At 44.8% G+C, this 25,235-nt stretch overlaps 2 protein-coding genes across 2 annotated transcripts in view; one reads left to right on the top strand and one right to left on the bottom strand.

The window, feature by feature from the left end:
• The window catches only part of LTN1 (listerin E3 ubiquitin protein ligase 1), a 48,379-nt gene extending 37,495 nt beyond the window's left edge, over positions 1–10,884 (top strand). Inside the window, 5 exon segments of the mRNA XM_028503892.2 lie at positions 6,066–6,237; positions 7,012–7,232; positions 9,043–9,237; positions 9,899–10,066; positions 10,547–10,884. Coding sequence (XP_028359693.1) covers positions 6,066–6,237; positions 7,012–7,232; positions 9,043–9,237; positions 9,899–10,066; positions 10,547–10,609 — 819 coding nt within the window. The 3' untranslated portion in view covers positions 10,610–10,884.
• A 5,537-nt stretch (positions 10,885–16,421) lies between these two features.
• Positions 16,422–23,933, bottom strand: N6AMT1 (N-6 adenine-specific DNA methyltransferase 1). Its single transcript, XM_028503944.2, has 6 exons — positions 23,776–23,933; positions 21,740–21,826; positions 20,716–20,806; positions 19,764–19,847; positions 18,970–19,111; positions 16,422–18,187 (listed from the first exon to the last, which is right to left on the bottom strand). The coding sequence occupies exons 1-6, from the start codon at positions 23,907–23,909 to the stop codon at positions 18,081–18,083; spliced, it is 645 nt and encodes a 214-aa protein (XP_028359745.1). The 5' UTR covers positions 23,910–23,933; the 3' UTR covers positions 16,422–18,080.
• Between the last annotated feature and the right edge of the window lie 1,302 nt (positions 23,934–25,235).

Genomic DNA, 25,235 nt, shown 5'->3' with positions numbered 1-25,235 from the left:
TTTGCTCAAACTGTTCTGCAGGCACCAGATGTCTCCATCACCTATGATTAGGAAGAAAGCTTGGAAAATCTACTCCTTTTTTTTTCTTAATTGTTTTAGGCAGATACTGACTTTAAAAATTTCTATCAAACTTTGATTGAATCACTGTAATCAAGCTTCTTTGACAGGTCAAGACTTCGTTTATCACTTCATTTTGAAAGTATGGTATTCATTTCCGATGTGATTTTTCAGAATGCGTAAATTACAGCTATGTTGTTGGAAATGACCCATGTCTCAGCACAAATGTGTCTGCATGTGCATATTAGCGTTTGCCTCTCTGAGGGGGAAACCACGGTACAGAGGCAGTGCAGACCGGGCTGTGGGGGCCCTGGCCTTCTCTCTAGGCCTGCAGAGTGCCCTGAGCTAGTTTTGTTTGCTGATGACAAACTGCAAGAGCTCACTGTTGGGCTTTAACATTGGTTTCTTTCTTTCTTTTTTTTTTTTTCAGTTATGTATGTATATATGTATGTATTCAGTTGTTCTATTACAGTTGTCCTGATTTTTCCCCCTTTGCCCTCCTCCACTCAGCCTACCCCTGCTCCCACAGTTAGTCCCCACACCACTGTCCATGTCGATGGGTTGTCATGCATGTTCCTTCACTAGACCCTTCCCCTTCTTTTCCCTGCTCCCCCCTCTCCTTCCCCTTTGGCCAGTGTCTGTCCCATGTTTCTGTGCCTCTGGTTTATTTTGCTCGTTAGTTTATTTTGCTCATTAGATTCCTCTTATAGGTGAGATCATATGGTATTTTTCTATCACCACCTGGCTTATTTCACTGAGCATTACGCTCTCCAGGTCCATCCATGCTGTCACGAAGGGTAGGAGCTCTTTCTTTCCACTACGTAGCATTCCATTGTGTAAATGTACCACCATTTTTTGATTCTAGTATTCCATTTATTTGTAAATATACCACTCATATACTGATGGGTGCTTAGGCTGTTTCTAGCACTTGGCTACTATAAATAATGCTGCTATGAACATTGGGGTGCACAGGTTCTTTTGAATTGGTGTTTCTGGATTCTTAGGGTGTAATCCCAGCAGTGGATCACTGGATCAAAAGGCAGTTCCATTTTTAGTTTTTGAGGAAATTCCATACTGTTCCATAGTGACTACACCAATGTGCTACGTTTGTTTCCTAAAATATTGTTGATGTCCAAAATACTGCAGAGAATTGAGGCCAGTATGTGTATGTGGGAGTTTTGGTCTTGTCATTTTACATATAAATCTGGACACTGGCCACGCTCCATCTTTCCCACTGAACTAGAGATGGAAGGGATGCAAGGAGTTAACGGGCGCCTGCGTGAGCCTGCAGCCTGCGCAGAGCTGTGGACAGATGAACCAGAGTGATGCCCTAAAAGCAGTGATTGGAAGGGTTCTATAAATAAATAAAATCTAGCCCTGGCTGGCATAGCTCAGTGCATTGAGCTCGGGCTGCAAACCAAAGCATCGCAGGTTCGATTCCCAGTCAGGGCACAGGCCTGGGTTATAGGCCACAGCCCCAAGCAAAAGCACAGTGATGTGTGTGTGTGTGTGTGTCTCTCTCTCTCTGTCTCTCTCTCTCTTCTCCCTCCCTTCCCTCTCTAAAAATAAATAAATAAAATCTGTAAGTAAGTAAGTAAATAAATAAATAAAATCTAGATGGATCCTATAACAGAATTTTAAAGAAATGAACCTTAATTGGTCCTAAACCTGGTCAAAAACTCCTAGTGAAGTCAGATTAAACTGAAACCACTATGTACCTTAGACCATTTTTAGCACTAGGAAAGGAGACCCTCACCCATCTGCAGTCACTTCCTATCGCCTCTCCAACCCTCCAGCCCCTGGCAACCCCCAGTCTGTGTCCGTCTCTGGATTTGCCAGCTGTGGACATTCCCACACATGGCCTTCTGCACCTGGCTTATTTCACATAGCATGTTTTCATGGTTCTTTCATGTTGCAGCATGTATCAGCGCCGGGTTCCTTTTTATATGGCTGGACAGTATTGTCCCATGTGATCTATAAACCACAGTGTGAGTGTGACACATTCATCGTTGGTGAGCACTCCTGCTTTCATGTGGGGCTGTTGTGAATGAAGCTTCTGCGAATGTTCATGTATGGATTTTTGTGTGGACATGTTTTCACTTCTCTTGTGTTGTACACCTAGGAGTGTGATTGTTAGGTAACATTTATGTTTTTAGAAGCCCATTTGATGTCTGATTAATTTTTTAAAAATATATTTTATTGATTACGCTATTACAGTTGTCCCATTACCCCCCCTTCATTCCCCTCCACCCTGCACACCCTCTCCCACCCGCATTCACCCCTTTAGTTCATGTCCATGTGTCAGAAGTTCTTTAGCTTCTACAGTTCCCATACTATTCTTGCCCTTCCCCTGTCTGTTTTCTACCCACCATCTATGCTACTTACTCTCTGTACCTTTTCCCCCTCTCTCCTCCTCCCACCCCCCTGTTGCTAACCCTCCACGTGACCTCCATTTCTGGGGTTCTGTTCCTGTTCTAATTGTTTGCTTAGTTTGTTTTTGTTTCAGGTGTGGTTGTTAATAGTTGTGAGTTTGCTGTCATTTTACTGTATATGTTTTTTTTATCTTCTTTTTCTTAGATAAGTCCCTTTCACATTTCAGAAAATAAGGGTTTGGTGATGATGAACTCCTTTAAGTTGACCTTATCTGAGAAACACTTTATCTGCCCTTCCATTCTAAATGATAGCTTTGCTGGATAGAGCAATCTTGGATGTAGGTCCTTGCCTTTCATGACTTGGAATACTTCTTTCCGGCCCCTTCTTGCCTGTAAGGTCTCTTTTGAGAAATCAGCTGACAGTCTGCTGGGAACTCCTTTGTAGGTGACTGTCTCCTTTTCTCTTGCTGCTTCTAGGATTCTCTCCTTCATTTTAACCTTGACTAATGTAATGATGATGTGCCTTGGTGTGTTCTCCTCGGGTCCAACTTCTTTGGGACTCTCTGAGCTTCCTGGACTTCCTGGAAGTCTGTTTCCTTTGCCAGATTGGGGAAGTTCTCCTTTATTATTTGTTCAAATAAGTTTTCCACTTGTTGCTCTTCCTCTTCTCCTTCTGGTACCCCTATAATTTGGATTTTGGAATGTTTAAAGATGTCCTGGAGGTTCCTAAGCCTCTCCTCATTTTTTTGAATTCTTATTTCTTCATTCTTTTCTGATCATATGTTTTTTTTCCTCCTTCTGGTCCACTCCATTGATATGAGACCCAGCTTTCATTCCATCACTATTGATTCCCTGTGCATTTTTCTTCATTTCACTTGCTGTAGTCTTCATTTTCTCATCTAGTTTGTGACCAAATTCAACCAATTCTAGGAGCATCCTAGTCACCAGTGATTTGAACTGTGCATCTGATAGGCTGGCTATCTCTTGGTCGCTTAGTTGTATTTGCTGTGGAGCTTTGATCTGCTCTTCCATTTGAGCCATCTTTTTTTTTTTTTTTTTTTTTTGCCTTGTCGTGCCTGTTACATATGAGGGGCGGAGCCTTAGGTGTTCCCCAGGGCGAGGCACCCCAGTGGCTGGGTTGTGACTCTGAATGTGGGGGCAGGGTCCAAGAGGGAACAATGGTGCTTGCTCCACTCTCCGTCGGACCTCAGTCCTTTCCGCCGCTCCCCTCAAGCAAACTGGGCCCCTCGTGCCAATTCCCATGTGGGTGGGCTTGTGCACCCTGTGCGACTTTTCTCCTGTGAGGCTGGGAGTCTCTTCTGGCACCTCAACCCCCACAGGTGTTTTCAGTCAGTGCCCAGAGGCTCTATTTCCCGGCGCTGGGACCCTGGGTTGCACACAGTGCCTTGCTTCACAATTGCTGCCTTGCTGGGTCTGCTGGTTGCCACCCCTCGGCCAGGGTCTGCCAGCTGCCGCCTGTGCACCCAGAGTCCACCCACTGCCGTCTTGTGCGCCCTGGATGCCTTTTGTGCTCCGTTCCAATGCTCTCTGCTGTCTGTGCCGAGACCCACGCCCAGCTTCCCGACTCCGCCCCTCCTGCCGGTCTGGATGAACGTGGCTATTTTAACTCCTTGGTTGTCCGACTTCCATACAGTTCAATTTTCTGTCAGTTCTGGTTGTTATTCTGTTTCTAAATTGTTATCCCTATCTTGGTTGTACGAAGAGGCACAGTGTGTCTACCTATGTCTCAATCTTTGTGATTAATTTTTTTTTAATTCTCCTTTCCTTTCTTTTTTTTTAAGATTTTATTTAGCTTTTAGTGAGAAGGGAAGGGAAGGAGAAAAAGAGGGAGAGAAATATCTGTGTGGTTACCTTTCATGTGCCCGCCCCCCCCCCCAAGAGACCTGACCCACAACTGAGGCATGTGCCTTGACTGGGAATTGAACCTGCAGCTTTTTGGTTGGCAGGCGCGTGCTCAATCCACTGAGCTACACCAGCCAGGGCTCCTTTCTACTTTGTATTTTGAAAAACTTCAGTTATAGAGAAATTAAAAGAATAATTCAATGAAGTCACATACATTTTTCCTACAGTCACAGATTTTTAACATTTGCATGATTTCTCCATATTTACTTTTTTCCTGCTAATCTGTTTGACGGTAAGTCAAAGATACCATGATGCTTTACCAAAAGTCTTTCAATACGCATACCCTAAGAACAAGGATACATTTACACATAAGTAATATAATTATTACCCTCAAACTTTTTGGATGCAATGGTACTGATTTGCATTCAAATTTCCTAGTCAGTGTCCATTACAGCTCTTTCCCCACCTCTGTGGAGGATGGAGTTGAGGGTTGTGGGTGCATTTGTTGCCGTATTTCCTTAGCCTGTAGCTCCCCACCTTTCTTCTCTTTGCTTTCATTCTGCAGGTAAGTGATTTAGTGGACTGTCTTACAGTTTGGATGTGTCTGATTGTTGCCTCATGATTAGATTCTGGTTAATTTTCCACCAGAGTGCCGACACCACCACTCCCCACCATGGTGACATGTCCTCATTTTCTCACCTCTGGGGGCGCAGAGTGTCGGTGTATCCTTCATTGGTGACACCGAATTTGGTTACTTGGTAACATTAGTGTCTGCCAGAATTCTCCATTGTAAAGGTACATCGATCAAGATATTTTAAGACTCCGTTCCACCCCTGGCTGGAGTGCTGGCCTGTGAACCAAAGGGTTGCCTTGTCGATCCCTAGTCAGGGCACATGCCAGGGTTGCAGGCCAGGTCCCCAGTGCTGGGCGCTCGAGAGGCAACCATGCACTGATGTCTGTCTCCCTCTCTTTCTCCTTCCCTTCCCCTCTCTAAAAATAAATAAAATCTTAAAAAAAAAAAAAAAGAATCAATTCCAAATCCCATGGCTTGATCCCTGTATTTGAGCACCCATGGTATTTGGAAAATGGGGCCTTTGTCCTGTGAGGAGCTGGAAGAAATCATTGTAAAACAGGTACAGAGAGCTGTGGTGTCTCCGTGAGCCCATGAAAACCATGGTGCCGCTGAGGGACAAGGAGCTCTAAAGCCTGGGCCTCCCAGGGACTGCAGCATGGTCCATGGGGCCAGGTTCTCCTAGTTTAAGAAACAGAAATCCATATTTTTGTGTGAAATTTCCTGATTTATGAAAGAAGACATGTTGAACTTCTGGTCCACACTCTCTGTCCTGAAGCGGGATGGAGTGTTTCGTATAGGGTGGGGTCGGCCGTGGAAATGGAATTAGTTTTAGGCACGATTTGGAAGGATGCAGGACTGTGGTGTGGAAGGAGTGTGGGGATGGTCAACGAGTCTCTGGGGAGGTGAAGGTGGGAACAGGAAGGTGGTTTCAGGAGGGTATTAGAAGCACATACCACACGATGAGGGGTGGTGATGACGTCTGCTCATGGATGTGGAGGGAAGGCGGTGGTGCGTCGGACGGCACACAGGGAGGGTCGGAACATGGCACCCCTTTGGTAGAATTCCTGGATGCAGTTCTGAGTGCTCACATTAATTGTTTTGTGTCGCGCTGTTTGGCAGTCTGTTGTACTTTGATTTGTTCTTATCTATCAATTATCTTGTTTTAATAGGTTTACTAACACATGTTTGCTTTCCCCCAGCTTCGGGCTCTGTATTCAATGTACCTCCGGAAAACAAAGAGTTTAAACAAACTGCTCTATCACCTGTTCAGGCTCATGCCAGAAAACCCGACCTGTGCAGAGGCAGCCTCTGAGCTCCCTAGCAAGGAACCTAAGACTTTCTTCACGGAAGAGCTGCAGTTGAGCATCAGGGGTCAGTGAGGGGTGAGGCGCGCGTGTGTGGTTCTCCTGAATCCCACGAGGTTCAGACCTGTGGGTGGGGCACGGCCCCAGTCTTGGGCCCAAGTGCAAGGATTTCCGTGCTTCTCTGAGTAGGACATATGGCAAGATTGGTGGGTGTGTTTTTGAAAATTTTACAAGTGTTTAAAGCCTAGTTTGCTGAGACTTATCTTTTACTCTATAAATAAGTATTTGTTGTGTGACAATGTTTTATAGGAGAAACAAAGATGAGTAAAATGCACTCCCTTCAGTGTGGGAGCTCAGATTTTAGCTAAGGTGACAGGCATCTGGCAGTACTAGTGTGTTGTCGTCGATTCTGAAGGACAATTTTGTAAATGCCTTCGAGCAGTGAGGGTGGGGCAGGGGGGCTGAGTGGGATCCCGGACCACCACAGGCGCAGCAGCGATGCGGGGAGCGAGGGGAGCCAGCTTGCTGTCGTCTTCCATTGTCCGTCCTGCATCACTCTGTGTGTTTCATGTATTTGTGACTTTTCATGTGAAATCTGAATGTTGTTTCTGGGCAGACTTTCCAGTGTCAGTTTGGATCATCTTTTACTTTTTGCCATCCTAAGGGTTCATTTTAGATACGTAGGGAAAAGCTAATACTGTAGAATTTTAGTTTCTTTGGTAATTTTTTATGAGCTGTAGCACTCATGTTGAGGAATTAGGGTTTTCTAAGGAAAAGACTCATATTAGTCTGTTACTGTATATACGAAATACACATCACTCGGAGTTTGCCGTTTTCTCAGAAATGACGACTCTCCCGTACCACATTCCACACTTGGCGTGCTCGGTCTACCACATGACCCTGAAGGACTTGCCTGCCATGGTCCGGCTGTGGTGGAACAGCAGCGAGAAGCGGGTTTTCAACATCGTGGACAGGTTCACGAGCAAGTACGTCAGCAGTGTGCTCTCTCTCCAGGAGATCTCTGCTGTGCAGACCAGCACGCAGCTGTTCAACGGCATGACGGTTAGTGTGCTTCTGAGTTCGCTCTGGGAAGGTAGTTTTTGTTTTTTTTTTTTTTTAGAAAGACATTTAGTTAATTTTTATTTTTTTTTATTTTTTTTAAGATTTTATTTATTTATTTGTAGGGAGGAAAGGAAGGGAGAGAGAGAGAGAGAGAAAAACATCAATGTGCGGTTGCTGGGGGTTATGGCCTGCAACCCAGGAATGTACCCTGGCTGGGAATCGAACCTGGGACACTTTGGTTCCCAGCCCGCACTCAATCCACTGAGCTACGCCAGCCAGGGCTTGGAAGGTAGTTTTAAATGTGGAGTCTGATGTTGGCCGCAGTGTGCCCACGGGACCAGGACCCGCAAGAACTGCCCACTGTACTTGCTGGTTCTCGTGTGGCAGGTCCCAGTGCTGACGCGTGGGCGGTACAGAGCCACCAGCCCAGTCCCCCAGTGCTCATTGGTTCATGGAAACTTGTCTTGTGGCATCCGGATGGACACCAGGGCCCGGTGCCAGCTGTGGGGTCAGGCCACCCAGTGCAAGGGAGGAGAAACACTGACTGTGGGTTTTGCACTGGAACTGGACAATGGCACGTGGGTAGGAAGGGTGCTCTGTGAGTGCGGTGGGGGGGTCATCGGCGGGGGGACTTCTTGGAGGAAGCCACTGTGAGGTGAGCAGGAGTTTGTTCTGGGAACACGTGTGGACAGGCATCCCATGTGGAGAACACAGTGCGGCAGCAGCACATGGCACGGCTGTGCCTGTCCCAGAAAGGAAGAGTCACCCAGCGCTCATGCAGAGCGGGTCTCCTGCGGGCGAAGGTCAGAGAACAGGCAGCCCCTGTGGTGAGTGAGGACCACATTGGGATTGGCCTCGGGCAGTATCCTTAAGTAGTTGTCCCTGTTTAATCTCTGAGAAGTTTCCTGAGGCTGTGGTGGGTCTGAGCTATCAGGCGACATTGCTGTGACTCTGTTAGGAAGCCGGGGTGGCAGGCCTGGGCCGCAGCATTGTGGGAAGACTGAGGTGGCTGCTGTGAGCACAGGGTGGCCTGAGCGAGGCAGTGTCAGTGGGGATGGAAGCTGGGTGGGGGTTCATTCAGACATGCGGCTGGTGGAGAGCAGAAGGGAGAATTGAAGACGGTAGGTCTTTAGCCTGGAAATAGGAAAATCTGAAGAATATATTTGTAAAGGGTGGTCACTTGTGTTTTATGTTGAGTTTGCAATACTATATACGAAGACCAAAACTGGGTATAAATGTTTGACTATAAATTCAGGAGAATTCTGTGGTACAGGAAGACGTGACAGACGTCCAAACACACCTCGCACCTGATATGTTGGAAGACAAGGAGTAATTATTATCATTTCTATTCAAAAACTACGAGTATTATGTGGTCAACCTTATATAATAAAATGCAATGTTTTATGAGCAATGTATTGTAAAACAAACTTTGAATGTCGTAAAATCTCTATAAAATACAGTTGGCTCTCCTTATCTGTGGGTTCTCCATCCACAGGTTTAGCCAGCCTTGGATGGAAAAGCAGAGTTGGTTTCCAGGGATTTAGACATGCAGAACCAGGGACTGGAGCCCTGTAGGTTGTGTTCTGGGGGGGCAAGAGGGGCGGGTCCTGCAGCTGGTCCTCGTGGATGCCAAAGGAAAACTGTATGTTAGGTATTTATTAAATATAGCAATCAGATACATGAATGTGTTTACCTGTGTTTTCTTTGAATGGAAATTTTCACTTCTCATAGTTAACCTATGGAAATGATTTTTGAATGAAGGGAAAAGAAGAAATTTGGAAAAACAAATATCACCATTCATGTGTTGCAGGTCAAAGCTCGAGCTGCTACTCGAGAGGTCATGGCCACTTACACCATCGAGGACATAGTCATTGAGCTGATAATACAGCTGCCTCCCAACTACCCGCTGGGCTCCATCGCTGTGGGGAGTGGGCGGCGTGTGGGTGTGGCGGTGCAGCAGTGGCGCAACTGGATGCTGCAGCTGAGCACCTACCTCACCCACCAGGTGGGTTTCCAGCTGCTGAGCTGCTGCGGGATGCGACAGCAGAACCTAGAATACACCTCTCTGCTTGAGGTGGAATGGGACCTTACAGGTTCTTGGATGAGCACAGATTCCATGCCTAAACAGCTTGTGCCTGTCAGCCTGGTGTCCTTGTTAAGGCTCTACAATTTTCTCTTTCTGGTGTTGGAGAAAAATTGGTTTGACTTCATTGACATTGTAGATGATGTAGAAAATGTGTGTTATTAAGGAATTAAGGACATTGTTGAGAGGGAATTTCTTTGTACGATGCTGGACAGATGAATGTCTTTTGACCTAGTCTAATGTTTCAGCTCTCCTGTGATTATTGAAATCCCAGTACTTTCAAAGACCTGTCAAATTTTTTAAAAGATTTTATTTATTTATTTTTAGAGAGGGGAACAGAGAGGGAGAAAGAGAGGGGGGGAGAAACATCCATGTGCGGTTGCCTCTCACGCACCCCCCTGCTGGGGACCTGGCCCGCAACCCAGGCATGTGCCCTGACTGGGAATCGAACCAGTGACCCTCTGGTTCACAGGCTGGCACTCAACCTGCTGAGCTGCACCAGCCAGGGTAGAATTTTTGAAGCCGAGTGAAAGTGACTAATTGGTTAAGTGTACATTTATTCTGTCTTTCTTCTTGTTAACAGAATGGAAGTATCATGGAGGGCTTAGCGCTGTGGAAAAATAATGTGGACAAGCGCTTCGAGGGCGTCGAAGACTGCATGATCTGCTTTTCAGTCATTCACGGTTTCAACTATTCTCTTCCCAAAAAGGCCTGTAGAACGTGCAAGAAGAAATTCCACTCAGCCTGCCTGGTGAGTCTGAAAAGAAATGAACATTTATTGTTGCACACATCATCTATCTGTGATGTCTGGCTTTGGACAAGAAGACGATGGAAGACAACCTCAGCTGTAGTTGATGGGAGCCTTGTAAGCATTGGGTGTTTCTAACGCAGCTCTCGGCACCGACACAACAGCTGGTCTTGTGGCACCTAGGAGCGGACAAAAAAGTGGGGCTGCGGGCCAGCTGGCATCCGAGCGCAGGGCTGTGCGCCCCTCTGCCCCTCGCGCTGACGCCAGTTGCTCTGCCCGCTCCGCCTCCGGGGCGGGGCCTCGGGGGGCGGGGCCCTCGGGGCGGGGCCAGGCGCTGCTCGGGACGCGCTGTTGCTGTGGACTTGAAGGGGAGCAGCGAGCCTTTCGAGTGTTCCCCGTGTTTTACGGTGGCGTTTTAAGGTTACTTTATGTAAAATGCAAGCTTTGAAAAGTTTTCACATTTAAAACTTTTTTTTCCCCCAGTATAAATGGTTTACCTCGAGCAACAAATCCACGTGTCCACTCTGTCGGGAGACCTTTCTCTGAGGTGTCTTTCCGGAAGCGGCCCCTGCGGGGCAGCGGGGGCGTGGCCTGGGCGCCGCCCTCCGGGGCTGCGGCCGGAAGTGACGCTGCGGCCGGAAGCCACGGCTGCTGCTCGGTGTGACGTCCGACCGCCGGCCCCTGACCTGTAGGTGGCTTTGTAAGTGTTTAGAGTTCTTTTCTTTTCCATGTGAATATTACATATTTCAGAGGAAATATTTATATTAATAGTCTAATCTCTTTGTATATTTAAAAATAAATACGGAGAACCCTAAATTACAGACCTGGACTTGGTGAGAGCGTTGTATTGATCCATGTTCTAGAACAGTCCAGTGAGGCAGGCGAATTGAGAGGGGTGATTTATACCTACGAGTGTTTTACCACTTGTTACGGCAACAAAATTAGTATTCTGATATTTGTAGATTATTTTAATGACAAAAGTGACACTAAGCTATTAATACAGTTTGACTTACGGTGTTGGAAGCGCGCTCTGAAATCCCAGCCGTGCGGGGCCCCCGTTTTTCGGGGCCGTGGCATTCGGAGGCTCCACCCGTGCCCCCAGCCGCGCGACGGCAGACCGTCCGCGCGCGTCTCACTGCCCCGAGTGAGCCCAGAGAGGGAGGCTTTGAGAGAACAGGCGTCCGTAGGAGGTTGTGTCCCGGAGGGTGGCGGCCCTCCGTGGACTGGGGCGGGGGCGGGGGGATGAGCGTTTATGAAACTTAAGACGGGTGGAAAAAACAAAAATATTTAAATGCTATAGACCACTTTCAATTTTGTAAGCGAATTTCGCTGTTTACTGGCCAAAGTCACATTAAATTAGATTTGAGGGAGCTAATTTTTCCAGCCACGTTAAGAATTTTAGCACCAAGTGAACTGTAAAGTGGAGTGTGACGGGCTGAAGTGCCGCAGGGGAGACCTGCCTTTTGCCTCGGCCTGTCCCCGCAGAAACTGTGCCCAAAACTCGCAGTGTGGGAGCCTGGGACTGGGGGAGCTTTGCTGCAGCCTCCCATGGTGTGGGCGACGACCGGCTCACCCAGCAGCAGGGTTTCGGGAAGGATCAGCCGATCACCTCTGTTGCAAACGTGCCACTGGCCAAAAGCCACTCCTGTCAAATGAAACAACTGGCTGCCATCACCTGGGTGCGTGGTTGCAGTCGGCACGGTGGGAGTGTGTCAGAAGTGTCCCGGGGGTCGCAGACCCTGGGGTTGCCTTCGCAGGCGCGGGGTCCTGCCCCCGCCGGATCCCGGGCTTTGTCTGCAGTTGTCACCCTGGCAGCCTCGAGGCTCAGAGAGCAGTAGGTGACGGACAGACCGCAGAATTCTTCTACCTCTTCTTAACCCCTTTCTTAAAGTACTCTCTCTCACTGTGTCTCTCTCTGCCATAGGGACTAACCCAAAGGATTGTGGTACTCCTGTGAAAGTTACACACTTTTTCTTTAATTGTTGTTCTGTAATAGGAGCCTGCCTTTAACTTTTGCAGCATTGCTACTTCCTGGCTCCTGACCCAAACCCCAAGTAGAAAAGAGAAGGGAACGGTGGAGCCTCAAAATGTTTGCCCCGGTGACATTCAGGCACCCGTGTTCTGTGAAACCTGTACTAGGTGGGGCACCCACTCCTCGAACTTAGGCCTTTGGACGCACATATTGGGGAGTTGTACACATACCTGTGAAGTGTGTTGCTATTTATACGCTAAAGAGAAAGCTTTCCAAAATAAGACTGAGATTCAGAATACCACAATAAAGTTTTATTTATATACCTTCAGTGGCTCTAGAGAGCATCTCTTGAAATTCTGGCATATGGACATTTTAAAATTGCATGAGATTCAAAACCCATTAGCAAATTATTAACTTAAAACCCCAATGTAAACTGCAAATTTCAGATTTTATTTTTAACTCTTATTTATCACATGCTCTAATGTATGTATTTGAGTTTTTGTGGCTTGAATAATTAATGTTATTACTAAAGTTTTTTGCTGTGAATAATTAATGTTATTTGATTGTTATATCATGTGCTCATAAATTTTTTTTAATTACAAAATATGTCAGATGTACAGAATAATACAACATAAATGCCCTTTTACTCTTCACAAACTATTTTGCCATTTTTATTTCACTTTATTTTAAAGATTTTCATATATTTTTAAAGAGAGGGGAAGGGAGGGAGAAAGGGAAGGAGAGAAACATCGACCGGTTGCCTCTTGTGCGCCCTGACCAGGACCAAACCCACAGCCCAGGCAGGTGCCCTGACCAGGAATGGGACTGGCACCCTTCCGCTCTGTGGAACGGCGCCCAGCCCACTGAGCCACACAGGTCAGGGCTTGCTTCTAAGTCTACAGAAATGAAATGTCCCTCTCTCGCACTCCTCCCTGAGGACACGTCTGTCCCTCCCTGGAGCCAGTCTGGTAACTTGAAGTTGGTTGGATTCCTTCCCGTTTAAGAGTTTATACTTGACCACTTCATATTTATGGGTACGTGTTTGTGCCCATAAATAATATATAGCAGTTTCTTACACATTTATATTGGTGATGTGCTGTTGTATGTTGTGTTTCGTCACTTGCTCTTTCACGCGCCATCACTGCCGTTGAGCATCGCACAGCACCAGCTCACTCACCAGTTCCCCCACGGACGGCCGTTCCAGCTGCTCGTGTCTGTCCTCCTTGCACCATTTTGGTTGGGGCTGCACACGAACATTCCTGATAATGTGTTCTCATGCAGATGGGCTGAGTGTTCTGGACACGTGCCCCAAGGTAGAATTGCTGGCAGGAGACTGCTGCTCTCTGGCCGTGGACGTTGTCACACTGCTCTCGAGTGGTCCGTGTGCAGGTCTGCCCCGGAGAGAACCCGGTTTCCCCCTCCTCCTCACCACCATGCCCGTCTCACCAGAGGTTTCAAGTTTCCTAGTCGGAGCTCTGAGACAGTAGGTCTTTGCTTTTACTTGCATTTACCTGGCTACCGACAGTATTAGCTTCATTTCATATATTTATTGGTCATTATTTTGTGAATTTCTTATCTATATGCTTATTTTTCTCTTGGACTACTTGTGTTTTTATTGATCATAATGCTTTATCTGTGACAGGGTTGCTTCCAGTACAGGGCTGGACTTGAACGTGGTCTGTAGCTGTCTTCAATTGTACAGAATTTCCAGTTAAATTTAGTCAGATTTATCATTCTTTTCTTGTAAAATTTCGTTTGTTCCCTGAGGTTTAAAAACTGTCTGTGCTAATTCCCCTGAAATTAAATGATGTGGCTGTTGTAAGGTAGCAGTTGTAACCCATGTTGATAGCCGACCCCATAGCATTGGCTCTTCAGCAGTGTGCCCGTCCCTGTGGTTGTGGGGCCTGGTCTCGCGTTCCCACACGTGTGTGTGTGTGTGTGTGTATGTATTGGTTTCTAGGCTCTGTATTCTATTCCATGGTTTCCTTTTTTTTTTTTTTTTTAAGTACTTTACAGTTAATCTTGAAGAGGAGGCCGAGTCCTCTGCTCTTGCTCTCCCGGATGTGCCTGGGACAGGTATTCCTGCCTCTCCGTACCCCCTGCTCGCCCCTTCGTTTCATGACCGATTTGTCCGATGCAACAAGTCGTCTTAGAGAAGAATTCGGCAGATTTCCCTCTTAGATGTTCTCTGGTATGACGGGGGGCTCTTCTACATTTACCAGGTCTTATCCTTGAGGCCTTACAACCCAGTTATCCTCACTTTGGTCATAAAATTAAAGGCAAAACATTAGCATATGTATTTGTGACAGGATCCTTGAACCTCTTCCTGAGTTTTTGTTTTATAAACTTCCTTGCAGAAGGACTTTGGGCTCAGCAGGGTGTGTAGCGTGGGGTGTGCTATTCGAGTAACTTGAATAATGTTTTTGTTACAATGGATTCTTAAGGACACCAGTGTCTTTGGGTAGCACCAAGACATCAGATAATTAGCATCATTGGTGTTAAAACAATGTTATAGTGATACCTGATGTGCTTAAGAAAACTCTGTTTCTATGGCATTCCAAATTAAGACACTAATTCAAAAATACACCGGCTGCAGTATGTTGACTTACTCTGTTAGTCTTAGCACTTTGAAGATAGCTTTCTGCTGGCTTCTGGCTCCATTCTGGCTGTTTGAGAAGTATTTTAATTGTCATTGATAATTGCTTTAATTGTCATTCCTTTATAGCAAGGGGTAGCAGAGTTACAGGGATGAGCAGTAGGTATTTGGTGGCTTGTGGGCCTCGTGGGCTCTGGTCTGTGGCGACTCTGCTCTGCATTGGAAACCAAAGCTGCCGTAGGCAGTACAGGGCTGATGGTGCTCCTGTGTTCTGAGATTGCAGTTGCAAAACGTTTGCCAGCCCTGCTGACCCGTGACTTGTCCCTTCCCTCTGACTGGCTTTTACAGTCACTGCCCCTGCGTCTGCAGTGCCACTGTCCATCCGGGTGAGGACCTCCCTGTATCCTGCTTACCCTTACAGGGTCAGTCTTCTTTTTAAACAGTCAATTCTGGAGAAATACTGGCTATTGTCTTTGCAAATATTGCCTCTCTTACATTCTTTTTGAGACTCTTGCTTTGCTAGACCTTTCCATTCTACCTGACATAATCATTCTCTTTGTGAAGATCTGTTACACTGTCCATGGTTGTTTTTTAATTCAGCGATTCTGTCTCATTATTTTTAAAGATTTTCATGTATTTTTAGAGAGGTTAAGGGAGGGAGAAAGAGGAGAGAAATGTAAGTGTGTGGTTGTCTCTCACATGCCCTCTACTGGGGACCTGGCCCACAACCCAGGCATGTGTCCTGACTGGGAATCAAACTGGCGACCCTTTGGTTCGCAGGCTGGCACTCAACCCACTGAGCCACACCAGCCAGGGCCTGTTTTTCATTTTTAAAAGTTGTCTTAAATTTCTTTCTAAATATATCTTGCGTGCTTTTCTTTGTGATGATGTTATATCCTCAAACATTCTGTAATCTGAATGTATCAGTTCCACTGTTTACATTCCTTATGTGTCCAGCTCTGTTGCGTCTTCCTGCTCTTACTGACTAGTTCAACTGCTTGGTGACTGATGGTCTGGACTCTTCCAATGTTGATTTTTTCATGTTGATGTTGCTACCCCACGTAGATAGCATAAATCCTACAACAGGGTAGCATAGACCTAGGGTTTGATTTCTCATAGATTATTACTATTTCTCTTTCCATCCAAGATCCAAAATTAATTTTTTGTTGCTTCCCTTGGGCCAAAGGATGTGATTTTATAAGTCCTCTTTTTTCCATGTTCAGAGGCTCTTTCAAGGGGCGAGGGCGCTGCACCTGCCTGCAGCCCCCTCCAGGTGGCCTAGGGCCAGTTCTCAGTGACCACCAGGACGTTAGCACCCCTCTTCACACCACGCTGCTGTCTCATCTGTGCGGTGTTGCCATCTCTCCATCTGCGGCCACCACACTGGTCCTCTAGGGCCGCCTTGACAGAACACCACAGGCTGGGCAGCGTGGGTAACAAGTCACCTTCTCATAGTCCTGGAGGCTGGAAGTCCAAGATTAAGGTTTTCGGCAAGTTCAGTACCTCCTGAGGCCGCTCCTTGATTGCAGGCAGCTTGCTGTCTCTGGTGGTCTTTTCTCCAAGTGCTGCCCTGCTGTGTCTCTCAGGACACCAGTCCCACTTGGGTCGGGCCCCCCCACATTGCCTCATTTTCCCTTCTCTCTTCAAAGGCCCTGTATCAGCCACAGTCACATTCCGGGGAACCAGGACTTCAACATACGAATGAGCGAGTCACATTCAGTTCATAATCGTTGTGTATGTGAAGTTTTGGGTCTACTTTTTGAAGCATTTAAGTTTCTTATGTTCGTGGAAGTCCTCTACGCTGATTTAAGTGCTTCAGACGTTATCTGAACACAGGTTTCAAGATGCCATTCCCCAAAATGATGACTAAAAGCCCATGGTACAATTCTAAGGTTATCTTTTTTTCTTCCTGGGACACAAGAGGTTATTTATTGTAAGATTTCTGATGGCATTGTTTCTAGGGAGGGAAACTGTTTGCAGATGCCAAAGCCAGGTCAAGCCCTGCTCTGACAGTTTGGCTGACTTCAGAGGACAGTTCCCCTCCTGACACAGGGCTGCCCTAGGGATTCTGGAGCAATGCTACCTAAACAAGTCCTGAAGTTGGGGGGCTTGTCCTAAGGAATGGTGGGCAGTATTTTTAAAAAGTTTTTAGGTCTGTGCAGCAGAAGATTCCACTGGTCTATGTTGGGGTTTAGGAATTTGTAACCTGTAAAACCTCCTGCAGGTCACCCTGATTCTCAGGTGGTCAGACTGGAAGTGGACACAGGGCAGACTCTGCCCCCTCCGGTGCCGCCATCTGGTGCTGCTCCCGGGCTGGGGTGGGAATGGCACAGACGGTGTGGAAGAAGGGGTTCCTGGATTCAGGAAAGGGAATCTGACGTTTCTTGACAGGACTGTATAAGCTTTTAAAAGTGTGATTAAGAGTGATGAGTTTATTTTCAATTCTCCTTGATTGAAAAGAAGTATATGATAAAGGATAAAAAGTAGGAAAAATCTTATCAGGGAGAATGAAGGCAGAAGGCATTCTAAGTAATAGAATGAATACAATAAGCAAGTGAAACTAAATTTTAAAATATTTTTAAATAAAAAAACTTTTGCCAAGAGGGGAGGGGGATAATGGGGAGAGAAGTGGAAAGGTCAAGGTAAGGAATGTGTATGAAGAACCATGGACAAGGACAACGAGGGGAGGGCCAGGGCCAGGGCCGGGGGAGAGTCATGGGGGGAGAAAGGGGACAACTGTAATTGAACAATAAAAAATTTTAAAAAGCAAAAAACTCTTTTAAATGACACAAGTAACGCATTCTCCTCGTGCAAATGCTACCACACAGAGGGGCAGTTCCTCCACTCCTACCTGCTGGCTCTGAGGCCTCCCCGGGACCACACACACCTGCCCTCTCCACTGGTTTAAACACACACAACACTGGTTAGTAACTTGCTGCTTGTTTATTCAGTGGTACATCCTGAGTACCCTGCCGGTTCAGGACCCACAGATCCGACTCACTGAACAGCTGGATGTGACTTGCGTGCAGTGTCATGGATGCACTGGGATGGATCTTACCAGCCCCTTAACTAATGATCAGATAGGTTGATCCCCTTCTTTTATCCTTATAGGTAATGCTGAAGTGCATATCCTTTCATATATAATGTAAATATCATTTATATATAGAAACAAGTTACATGTAACGTATATATTTCCTTGCACTTACACAAATGCTGTTGTAGGCTTGACTCCTGGGTGGAAGAAAGTGCCGTACCCTTCCCCCTTTCTCCCTGTGACCCATTTCTGACAATTTTACTTGTTAAGCAAGAAATGATTTCCATTTCAAAATATGGCAAATACATTCATCTTATAAATACATGTACACACATACGATAATTATATTCAGTATGATATGTAGTCATGTACATTAACTATAACAGATCAAGTATCATCTGGAGCAGACACGGTATCAGGACTTGGCGAACCTCAGGACTGAAAGCATTTCCCGGCCTGCGCGCCTGGAGAGGGCAGCGGTCCCCTGCAGGCCTTTCATCCTCATTGTTCTCAGAATTTCTTCTGGAATGAAAATTAAAGGGTAAAATCCCCTGGAGTCATTTGGTAAAGTGTATATAATCACTAAACAGTATAATAAGTAACAGACTATACATTATATCCATCTGAGAAAACAATGTGTATAAGTAAATTTCTATTAAAGTGAACTTGGACTTCAGACACGAGAACACTTTGCATTTCCAAGGTGTTGCTGAGAATTCTTATCACACTCTGGACTCAAAAGAAACGGTAATTAATTACACTTGTTATTACAGTAAGTCAAATGAAGTAACATTTCTTTTAGAAAAAGCAAAACCTTCCCTTTTATAAACAACACCAAAAAGACTAACCAAATGGAGTTAGCCAAAACAAAAACCCTCACCTAGCGATCATAATGTGATTTCAGGGGCTAAGAATAGCAGGTAGAACATGAAGTTTTCAAACTGAGGTGTACAGCAAAACGAAAGATTGTGGTCAGTTTAGTTACAAAGTAGTCTGCGAGCTGAGGTATAAAAATTCGTACCATGAAATGGCTTTCATGGTAAGACTCCAGGTGAACTAAAGGGCACACAGCAGAACTGACCCGGGCGGGTGTCTCGACCAGAGGAGGAAACATTCCCAGTGTTGAGGGTGCAGTGTTAGGAGAAAAAATTACAGATTTTGTATTTGAATATTAGTTTAGGAATTGGTTATCAATGATTACAGTCATAACATTCCCAGTTACTTTATAAATTAACAGTCTTTGACATCATTAACTTCTGAATTCAGCAAAGTCCATGGTTAACCAATAAATGCATCCGTGTTACCTGGATTGTTTTCCTTAATAGTAACCAAGTAGAATAACCCTCTTGGCGAGAGGAGATCTGGAACCACTGGAAAGAACCGGTCCATGACTTCGCGACCATTTCTGCCACCAGCCCAGGCCGCTTCTATTCCGTGACTTCCTACCTGTGACCAATTAGGAAGACTCTTGACTCAAGTCAAGTTACAGTTAAAGTCACAAATCTTTCTGACAACATTCACCGAAGAGTATGTTTTTTTTATTCTACTGCCTTGCCAGAGAATGATCAAGAATGAAACAGGCACCATAACCCACTGTTAAACTTCATCAGCCTCATGCATTCTCTCTTTGAACGGGGAAGTGGTTACTATGAGTCACCTCTTCATTACTACATTTCTAAGCTCATGTGTTTCAAGATACACCTTTCCACTCTGACCCTACTTCTTGACAATAACGCCTGTGGAAGGAGAAAACCTTTCAAACCTTTCAAAACACATTCCTATGTGAATTGAAGGGCGATTAAAAATATTTTGCAGATCTTTCATTCACAACAAAGGGTGAGTATAGGTGTGCACACACATGAATTAATTACCATAGCCTGATTGGAGCAGGGTTTTCAAAGATACATGTGAGCCCATTTGTATTTCCACCGTTTTTTTTGTTTTGTTTTTTTTTTTTGGTCTATCAATAATACCCAATCATTCACAGAAGCAAGTCAAAGCAGTTTGTTAATCAGCAGCTGGCGTCATATGATGAAATTTATCTGATTTTAGAAGCCAGCAGATAGCGCTAACAATTAAATTTTGTTACATGTCTTACCTCCTCAGATGGAGTCACTACATAGGGGGGATTAAACACCAGAAGATCAACTTTTTCCTTCATTCTTGGTAGTAAGCCTTGGACCTAAATGTTCAACAATTGTCAGACTTTGAAGCCAGATATAATATAAAGTAAATCAATTGTCTTTAAAAAATGTTTTTCACCTGGCTGGCGTAGCTCAGTGGATTGAGCACGGGCTGCGAACCAAAGTGTCACAGGTTCGATTCCCAGTCAGGGCACGTGCCTGGGTTGCAGGCCACGGCCCTCAGCAACTGCACATTGATGTTTCTCTCTCTCTCTTTCTCCCTCCCTTCCCTCTCTAAAAATAAGTAAATAAAAGTCTTTTAAAAATAAAAAAAATAAAAAATGTTTTTCTAAAAATACGTGTTAGAAGACTACTGTAATAAACAGAAATGGTGATGAATATTTTTACATTGTCATTCAGGTAAAGATCATATGGATTTATCTAAAAATAAGGAAACCGAACTCTCCAAATGAAGATGATGTTTAGGAGCTTTGGCTCTTCAGCAGCTCACCTGTCTACACTGCAGGCTCTCTTTCTGAAAACAAACTAAGGAGGGAGGTCTAATCCTGCACTTGTGTTCTAATAACCAAGAGAAAGGTTTTCTGAGAGGACAGAAGACAGCAGGTTGAGAGGCACGTGACCCAAGGGGTTCTTTCCTAGAGGCAGGTGTGCCTGAGGCCACCACTCTGCCGAAGCCAGTTTGAACCCTATTCTCCGTCACTGTGACAGGCAGATGCCTGATGCAGACAAGCCAACAGAAACTGCCTGTGAACTGTGGACAACAAGGGTTCCATCAGTCTAGAATTTACTTTGTAAACTAGGAGGTATACTGTTTAGTGGGTTAAAAATTAATCAAGTTTCCTTGACTTAAATCATCTTGACCTTATTTCAAAAGGAAATTATTATTGGGCAAGGACTACGTCTCACCAAATCTGTGATTATGGGCTGTATGTGAACTTTGTTGCAGCGTGCAGTCTCCAGGGTGCAAGCGGCCGCTCCAGGGTTGATGTCAGTGCACCTGCAAACAGAAAAGAAAACTACATTCTCTGTCCACGAGACAGGTCTGTTTCTGAAAAATTCAAGGAATACTCCATTCCTTTCACATGAAGCAGAAAAAGAACGACGATTTGTTATACTGATGAAATAGTATTACATTGATAAGATGTGCATGAGCAGAAAAACACACATAACTGCACACATCTGAAGGACTTCATTAAATTAGGAATCCAATGAAGGAATACTATGCGACCATCAGAAATGAAATTTAAAAGGAATTTTTTAAAGGAAAATGCTCATGAATGATGTTAATAAAAAACATAAGAAATGGAAATAAACAAGCCCTGGCTGGCGTAGCTCAGTGGATTGAGCGCAGGCTGGGAACCAAATGTCCCAGGTTCAATTCCCAGCCAGGGTACATTCCTGGGTTGCAGGCCATAACCCCCAGCAACCCCACACTGATGTTTCTCTCTCTCCCTCTCTCTCTCTCTGTCTCTATCTCCCTCCATTCCCTCCCTAAAAAAATAAATAAATAAATAAAATCTTAAAAAAAAAAGAAAGAAATGGAAATAAACAGAAGGAACAGTTGGACCACGTGTGGTACAATTTATGGGTAATTTTTATACTTTCTATATTCTCATTTTTTAAAAAAAGAAATTGATAACTTAAAGTTTTTTCTGATAATCATTATTTACCTAAAATTTTTTTCAAATTTAGAAATGACCTAAAATTCTTATGCTGCTTCTATAATTACATAGTCTGATGGAACAGATTTGAACATGCAGTTATAACTTTTAGGAAAGTTAATTTTCAATCTGAGTCCTTACTGAACTAAAATAGACACTATCAGATACTTATCTATGTACAAAAAATGACTTCATTCAAGCAACACTTATGGTCCTTAGAGTGAATCTCTCAGTGGAAGATGTGTGTGAATTGATTTTCTCACACTTACATGTACAAAGCTTGAGGACCTATCATGGAGGCTAGGAACGTGGATACCACTCCAGACCCTGACCCTACTTCAAGGCATATTTCCACTCTAAAAGAGAAAATATTAGTACAGTAGCATTAAAATACATGTTAAGAAAATACATGCTTTCATTTTTATTTTTAATAATTCTATTTTAATTATTGTTCAAGTACAATTTTCTATGTTTTACTCCCAGCCCACCCACCCATCCCTCCCCACCTCGTTCCCATTTGCACCCACTTACACTACTTTTAAATTATATTTCTCTAGCATTATCGGTCACCTGCAAATGTATGGAAATGTATAAATAAGGTAATTTCTGACAACTTTGTGCAGTATTATGAGCATAATACTGCAGAGCTCAAAGCTTAAAATTTGGGGTGTGTAATTTTAAGTCCATAAAATAGTAATACAATGGCTTTCAATTAATTTCTGCAAAACATTACATAAAATCTATGGAATAATGCTAGTTTAGGGTTTGAGATTTTAATATGAAAGACATCAGCCCTTTCCAGAAGGAGCTCCTAGTTTAGTATTTCCTAAAATGACGTTAGTACTATCACAGTATTTTTTTTTAGGTAGAAATATTTTATCAAATCATATCTGAGATACTTTACTTTGGTGGTATACAGTATTTATTTATGAAGGACATTTCACTATCATTTAAAAATACAGAACTTTCATAAATTTATCACCACATATTAGGGATAAAAACTTGCCTAATTGTACCGATAATATTAAAGCAGCAAAGAAATTTTATATTTGTACTACTAAACACTGAATTGGGAAAATACTGAAGTATGTGCTCTGGGAATATTAATAGTCTTAAGAATGCTACTGAACATATTCACCATTCTGTTACATTGTGTCCTTAAATTTACTTCCTTGCCTATAATCATATATGTCAAAATAACCAGTTATCCCCATTATGGAACTGTTTGATGGGATTTAGGGGTCTAATATTTAACTCCCCAGACAACAGCCCAAACTCGGGGCTGTTGGAACCCTCGGAACTCGGGGTTTCTAACTTTTGAACCCAGTCCACTTCTGGCAAACTGTTTTTATAATGCAGGAAGGTGTGTTGAATCTCACCAGGCGACTTTTATTCAAAAATAACTGTTTTGGTCTCATAAAGTTCCAAAAGCAGAATATCCAAGACACTAAGAAAATTAGCTCCCTTTTACAGCGCACTGTGCAACCTGATTCATGCTTCTAAATTGTTCTGGTATCCTGAGCTATAAAACAGTACCATTCTAGATTCCAACTGATGGAAAAGTTCCCTCGTTTAAACTAGTTAATCTGGGAAAACGAGTTAATCAGTTTCATACATGGAAAAAATCCAGCCGGGTTTAAAAGGGATAAACAAATACAGATCTTTAAAGCCTGACAGCTGTTTCGTCCTGCGCCAACCCATTTCAAGTCTTTATCTTCAAATACATCTAAACGCCCAAATTTTTCAATGAAAAAAATTACAATGTAGGTATTCTTTTTTTGTTATTAATTTGAAGTTTATGGTGAGCATTTCGACAGGTCAGTTTTATTGTTTATAAGGGGCTGGGTAAAACTGTGTAGGTTGCCTGCTGCACGTAACTAAACGTCCTGCAACTGAACACCAGATCCGCGGCCGCACCTGCAGCACCTTTCAGGCTAGAGCCACGCCCCACGCCAGCACCTCGTCCTCATCCGCCAATCCCGGACGCAGCGCGCCGCCCGGTCACCGTCTGACCTGAAAAGCAGGGTCTGGGCGCGTTCGCTGCCGAACGAGCCGTCAGAGCGCTGCAGTCGGGGGCTCGTGCGCGCTCGTCCTCGCCGCCTGGCGGGAAAGGACGCGCCGCCGCCGCAGTGGGAGCTTCGGCACCCACCGGCGGGACCCCTGCGCACTCGCCACTCTGTGACCCCGGGGTCAACCTTTGCCTGGGGGGTGATCCCGCCTCCAGACCGGGCGACGGGCGACAGTCCTTTCCTTGGCTCGGTGGACCCCTGACCCCTGTCCTGCGGGGACCCCCGTCTCCTCGCACCGCGTGAGCTCGGCTACCGCCGCCTCGAGAGCATCCAGGAGCAGGAACGTGTCCTCTGCAGGCTCGTACACGTCGGCGAAGGCGCCGCGGCCCACATGCCCGTGCAGCGGAGTGCAGACGCTGGGCGCCGCCATCTTTCTCCAGTGCGTCCCACGCACGAGCTCCGACACTGAGCATGCGCGGTAGCAGGAAGCCGGCGGGGGGGCGGGGCGCCGTGTGGTGGGTCGCCTCCTGGCTGGTGGCCTGTGGCCCGTTTTCAGCGGGTGGTCTTGGAACTGTAAGTGAACTGTGCGTTCCTGACCATTGCTTTATTCTCTAGGACTTTTGCATGTGTGTCCGCTTATGAATCAGCACCTGACAGTCCTCCTCACTTGTTTTCGAGTAAGAGGAGTATTTATAGTGCATTTACATGCTTTCTGTTCCTGGTTAGCAAAGGATTGACAAATACGCGGTGGTTAAGAAATTTTACTTTTTCCTTATTTTTACATCATTAAACTTTGAACTTTCAGTTTTAAGATTGGGATTTTTCTTTTGATGAGCCCACCTTATAATTCTGTTGGTGTTAAAATTGATCAGTTATCAATTTATTTTTATTTTGTTTTAGTTTGTGCACTTTTTATCTAACCAAAGAAATTTTTCGTTTAACCCAAGATCGTAGAAATAACCTCCAGTGGTTTTTTTCTAGAAAGCTGACACTTTTAATTTTTATATTTAGTCTGTGACCTCTCTAAAATTAATTTTAATGTACAGTGTGAAGTAGAGGTAGAGACTTATTTATCTTTGTAATTTTTTTGAAGATTATTTATTTATTTATAGAGCGAGGGGAAGGGAAGGAGACACATCAATGTGTGGTTGCTTCTCGTGCACCCCCTACTGGGGACCTGTCCCACAACCCAGGCATGTGCTCTGACTGGGAATGGAACCTGTGACCCTGTTGTTCACAGGCAGGCACTCAGTCCACTGACCCACACCATCCAGGATAAGGTATGTTTTCATGTGGACATGCAGTTGCTCTAGGGTAACTAACTGAATAGATATTCCTTTCCCTTTTGAATTGGTGTAGGGCTTTGTTGAAAATAAATTGATTGTATGTGAAAAAAGACTGAGTTTTTATCATTTAATTGTTTTACTTGTGTATTTAGCAAAAATCACCTTCCTCATGCTGAATCATGAATGTGCTCTTTTTACAATATAAACCTCCCCCAAGAAGATGCATTTTCTTGTAAGTACACCAAGGAACTGGAGCACGAATGAGCTTGTGGTCTGGTTTCTGGAGGGTGCTATCTTCACAGCTCCAGGTGGGACTTGGTTTCTGGGTAGAATTCAGCCTTAAAGCTGCCCGGGCTTCATGCGTTTTTAAACAGGTAGTTCTCTTATGTTTTAGGGCATCGACTAGTGGATATTTGACTATTCTGTATTTGCATTCTTTCTGTCAATTTTTTGAAATTTCCCAATAAAAC

The sequence above is a fragment of the Phyllostomus discolor genome, chromosome 2 (assembly GCF_004126475.2).
Source record: "Phyllostomus discolor isolate MPI-MPIP mPhyDis1 chromosome 2, mPhyDis1.pri.v3, whole genome shotgun sequence".
Taxonomy (NCBI): Eukaryota; Metazoa; Chordata; class Mammalia; order Chiroptera; family Phyllostomidae; genus Phyllostomus; species Phyllostomus discolor.
Note: the sequence above shows the minus strand (reverse complement) of the source record. Positions and strands in the feature narration are given on the sequence as shown.